Source organism: Athene cunicularia (genome assembly GCF_003259725.1).
Source record: "Athene cunicularia isolate RWA chromosome 18 unlocalized genomic scaffold, athCun1 chr18_part1, whole genome shotgun sequence".
Classification (NCBI taxonomy): Eukaryota; Metazoa; Chordata; class Aves; order Strigiformes; family Strigidae; genus Athene; species Athene cunicularia.
Window position 1 is genome coordinate 391,050 of NW_020799123.1, and position 5,362 is coordinate 396,411.

General features: G+C 41.6%; 1 protein-coding gene across 1 annotated transcript in view; it reads right to left on the reverse strand.

Moving 5' to 3' along the window:
* The window catches only part of LOC113486759 (myosin heavy chain, skeletal muscle, adult-like), a 74,858-nt gene that overhangs the window by 66,114 nt on the left and 3,382 nt on the right, over positions 1-5,362 (reverse strand). Inside the window, exons 7-13 of the mRNA XM_026860984.1 lie at positions 5,119-5,182; positions 4,929-5,027; positions 4,732-4,835; positions 4,513-4,651; positions 3,240-3,358; positions 2,989-3,138; positions 1,745-1,915 (exon numbers count right to left, since the gene is read on the reverse strand). Of these exons, the coding sequence (XP_026716785.1) occupies positions 1,745-1,915; positions 2,989-3,138; positions 3,240-3,358; positions 4,513-4,651; positions 4,732-4,835; positions 4,929-5,027; positions 5,119-5,182 (846 nt within the window). The remainder of the gene's footprint in view (positions 1-1,744; positions 1,916-2,988; positions 3,139-3,239; positions 3,359-4,512; positions 4,652-4,731; positions 4,836-4,928; positions 5,028-5,118; positions 5,183-5,362) is intronic.

Below are 5,362 nucleotides of genomic sequence, written 5' to 3' on the forward strand. Positions count from 1 at the left end.
GGCTCACTCACCAGCTGGGTGAGGAAATTATCCTCCACACATTCCAGGAACCTCCTGGACTGTTCCCTCTCTGCTCTGTTGTGATTCCAGCAGATACTCGGGAGGTTAAAGTCCCCCGCAAGAACAACGGCAAGTGACTGTGAGATTTCTCCCAACTGTTTGTAGAAAGCTTCATCCACCTCACCGCTTTGGTTGGGGAGTCTATAGCAGACTCCCACAGCAAGACCTGCGTTATTGGCCCTTAACCTAATCCAAACACTCTCAACCCCGTTATCACTGTACTTGATTTCTGACCTGTCATAGCATTGTCTTACATACAGGGCCACTCGACCGCTTCTCCTTCCTTGTCTGTCCCTCCTGAAGAGCTTATAGCCATCGATTGCAGAACTCCAGCTGTGTGAGGCATCCCACCACGTTTCTGTGACAGCTGCTGTGTCAGAGTTCTCGTGCTGCATCCTGGCCTCAAGCTCCCCCTGGTTGTTGCTCACACTGCGTGCATTGGTACAGATGCACTTGAGATGAGCTCATGAATCTTTTTTGTGAGTGTGGGCCCCAGTCCCTACCAGACCCTTCTCAGGTGCTTCCACGGTTCCTAAACATCTATCCCTTCTTTCAAATGAACTGTCAGAGGAAGAGCCCTCACCAGTCCACCATCCTTCAAGCCCTGACATGCTTCCCTTGAGCTTGTTCCTAACAGGCCCAGTTATCTCCCTGCCCCCCCTCATATCTAGTTTAAAGCCCTGTCAATAAGCCCTGCTAACTCCTGCCCCAGAATCCTTTCACCCCTCTGGGACAGCTGCATCACACCTGTCTCATTTGTCACCAGCAGACCAGTTGCCTTATAAACTTTGCCATGATCAAAGAACCCAAAATTCTGACAGTGGCACCAGTCTCTGAGCCACGTGTTAATCAGATGTGTTTTCCCCCTCTTTCAGTGGTTTTCCCTTGCACTTGAGTGATTGATGAAAACACAACCTGAGCTCCCAAGCCTTCAATTAGCCACCCTACAAAGGGGGGTGCTCTTATTCAATAAAGTATGAAATCACACAGTAAGACTCTGATATCTGTAAGATGATACTGCTGTATCTTTTCAAATTCAAATCACAGGGTTAAACATGAATAGTTACCTAGTTTACTCAGTGACTGATGGAAATTTACATTATTTGCTAGAAAATTTGAAGAATAAAGTTTAAAATATCATAACCAAAAAACTCTTGGTCTAAACAACTCACAGTGTATGGATATATCTTAATAAAAGCACTCTTTTATCAAGATCCTCGTAGTCACTGGCTAGTGAATGCCATGTCTTGTAATGAACTTGACTGCTATTTTGTTACTTTAAATGATGCACATGAGAGGATGACTATCAACTGGAAGCTGTGAGGTTCCATCTTTTACATTGTTGGGTTTTGGGTTTTTTTTAAAGTATCAATTTGTGGCTGTACTGCTAGGCAGAAATGCATTGATCAGAACTTAAGAGAAACATGCAAGCTCTATAATGGAAAGTACTTCTACCTGTTATGAAAGAATACTGTTATTGAGGGCTTTGCAGTGTTCTGGCTCTTGAAAAGAGCTTTTCCCATGAGGCTGTTGAAACCTCACAGATAAAATAAGCCACATATTCAGGTAATTTGAATAATTAAAACTGAATGTTTGGACAAGAATGTGGAAGAGTCCTCTGAAAACTGATGTCAAGTAACTACAAAATTCCCACATGCATAATGCACCTAAACAGGAAGGATACCTTCTCAATGAGCTCAATGCAGGCAGCCAGGTCCATCCCAAAGTCAATGAATGTCCATTCAATTCCCTCCTTCTTGTACTCCTCCTGCTCCAGCACGAACATGTGGTGGTTGAAGAACTGCTGCAGTTTCTCATTGGTGAAGTTGATGCACAGCTGCTCCAGGCTATTGAACTGCAAAACACATATGGATGCAAGTGTTTTTGAACCATGTTGCTCTGTCTATAAAACAGTGAGATTTACTCCATTATTTTCCAGCTCAGACTAGATCTATGGTTAGATCAGATCATAATTTTCCTGTAGCACTCTTCAACGGCATCTTTCCTGTAACAAGCATATACCAGACACAGTTGAACAGCCTGATCTGTGATTTACTTAACAACTATATCTAGTGGAAAGAGCCAATGGCAGGGCAAATGTCCTTTTCCTAACACTGACTAGGATTATTTCATATAATAAGTGCCTGTGGTCCAGAGAACTCTGTAATTGCATGTCATGAATCTGAAGACTTAGCACTGCAGCTCTCTTCTCTCATGTCATCACTCTGCTCTTGTCATGCAACAATAGTATCATATGTTGAAAGAGGAGAAACTTGAGAAATTTATATTCACGAGCTTCCACAATGAAAACTACACTATACTAAGTGCTGCGTGCTTCTAAATAACACCTTTGTCTTCATATTAAAGAAAGAAGGATATCAAATTCAGTGCTTTCAAAGGATTTTCTGGTATTCTTTGCAAAAAATATTACTAATTTGTACAGAGTTATAAAACACATTCAGGGAAAAAATTAAAAGTTTAGTCCCTAGGCATGTTACAACACTTCTTTCTGATTAATTTTTAATGTTTCACTTATTCCATTCAAAATTTTCTCTTTTTCATATCAAATCCTTGGTTTTTCACTGCATCCTGTAACCCGTAATTTTTGGTGCCCTAATACCTTAAAACTGACATTGCAAAAAGCCTGTGTTCCTTTGCCACCATTTTCAGACTATAATAGCCCACTTGACAGTTCTTTAACACCCGCTTTCTATGCCTTAGAAGAATTTTTATACTTCTGGAGAGTGTTATTACTGAGTTGTTCTTCATGTAGATCCATATCCATTCTATGACCAGATGCTTCTGAGTTCCTATCAGTGCATAATCATTTTTTCAACTACCATATAAAATAAAACAACATATTTCTATGAGTTTCCTTAATTGTTGGATGTCTCTTCTAATAAGCATTTAACAAACTGTTTTCCTTACATCAAAGATCTCAAAGCCAGCAATGTCCAGGACACCAATGAAGTACTGTCTGGGCTGCTTCGTATCCAGCTGTTGATTAATACGAACAACCATCCATAAGAACATCCTCTCATAGACAGTCTTTGCCAAAGCACCCACTGAATTGTGCACCTATACCAGGAGGAAGGAAAGAAAGTTACCATGTGGATTTGAAGAGAATGCTTATGATGTTAATTCAAGCCAGAGGCTCCCAGTCACCAGCTGGTTGTTACCTGCTGCACGGTTTGACCCTTGGTCACATATTCATTCCCAACCTTGACTCGGGGGTAGCACAGTGCCTTGAGCAGGTCTGCTGAGTTCAGACCCATCAGATAGGCAGCCTTGTCAGCAACTGATAACAGAAAGAGAGAGTAAATTATTGAATGATGCACAGGTTTTGATAAAATTATTTCAAAACAAAATATTCCCTGAAGGCTAGTTTATGAGTATCATAGAACCATAGAATATACTGATTTAAAAAGGACCCACAAGGATCGAGTCCAACTCCTGCCTCCACACAGGGCAACCTAGAAGTTAAACAATATATCTAAAAGTTAAAGCATATATCGGACAGCATTGTCCAAATGCTTCTTGAATGCTGATAGGCTTGGGGTCATGATCATTTCCCTGGGGAGGTTGTTTTGGTGCTTGATCACCCTCTCAGTGAAGAACTTTTTCTTAATATTCAATCTGAACTTCCCCTGACACAGCATTAAGCCATTCCCTCACATCCTATCACCATACGCCAGAGTGAAGAGATCAGCACCTCACTCTCCACTCCCCCTCATCAGGAAGTTGTAGACAAAAAATGAGGTCACCCCTCAGTCTCTTCTCCAAGCTAAACAAACCTAGTATCCTCAGCTATTCCTCATATGTCATGCCCTGTAGTCCTTTCACCATGTTTTATGCCCTCCTTTGGACACATTTAATTATATTTGCAACCTTTTTATATTGTGGAGCCCACATAGTAATCAAGGCGATGCTGTATCAGTGCTGAGTATACTGGCACAAAATCTTCTTTTGAGCGGTTAGCTATACTGTGCTTAATGTACCCCAGAATATTGTTGGCCCTTTTGGACAACAGGATGTCTTGTTAACTCATTAACCAAGACCTCCAAATCCCTTTCTGCAGGGCTCCACTCTGGCCTACTGTCCCCCAGTCGAGGATTACACTGTCCCATGTGCAAAATCCAGCATCTGTCCTTCTTAAATTTGACGTGTTTGATGATTGCCCAGCACTTTAATCTATTAAGATTTCTCTGTAAGGCCTCTCTACACTCAAGGTAATCAGTGGTTCCTCCTAATTTAGTATCGGTTGCAAACCTAACTTAGTGTGCACTTAAGTCATGTTTCCAGGTCATTAATAAAAACACTGATGAGAATTGGACCTAGAACTGAGCCATGGGGAACATCACTAGTGACTGGCCACCAGCCAGACATTAACACTTTTACTACAAATAACTCTTGTCTGAAGAACAGAGAGATCAGTGGAAATTATCCTAATACCTTCTGTGCCGTCTGGCTCTGCCTGCTCTTCACGCTGCTTCTGCTTGAACTTCAGATTCCCGTAGTGCATGACAGCCCCCGTCAGCTTGTAAATGGCTATTTTCTCATCAGCAGTGAAGCCCAGGATGTCAATGGCACTCTGGCAACAGAATCAGTGAAATAAGCCTCTGGGCCATTAAATGGAACTTTCACCATACCAATATGCTCTGTGTCACTTACATCTGTAGCCATCAGCTCCTCCTGGTCATCAATGCTGGGAACCGTGACCTCACCTTGACTCACAAATTGGTAGTCATATGGGTTGGTGGTAATGAGGAGCATGTCTGTAAAGAAGAATAGGACATATCTGGGCATAAGAATAAAGATAAATGTTAAACATGTTCAGATTCCATCAAAGAATTTATAATACTTCCTACCAATTAGCTCTGGCTTCTTGTTGGACATGATCTGATAAAATATGTGGTAACTTCTTTCTGCCTTGAGCTGGAAAGTGACTCTGGACTTCTCCAGCAGATCTGGCAAGGCGGGTAGAAAGAGTTAAGCCTGAGAAAGTACACTGAGGTGGAAAGGGAGGAAAGAATGTGTTCAGGTCAGGAGGTCTCTTACATGTTTCAATGTCAGCAGAAGCCAGTTTGCCCGTGGCCCCAAAGTGGATTCGAATGAATTTACCCTTTAGAGGGGAAAGAAAAAAGACATTTTGAAATTTCACTAAGAATGTCAGTATTTAACCACAGAGGACAGGTTTCCACAGAGGACAGGATTTAAACTTCAAAGTTGTTTCAAATGTTTTTCTTATTTTTCTTTAAAAAGGCAAGAAAAAATTTCAGGAAACGACACTGGCAATACTAAG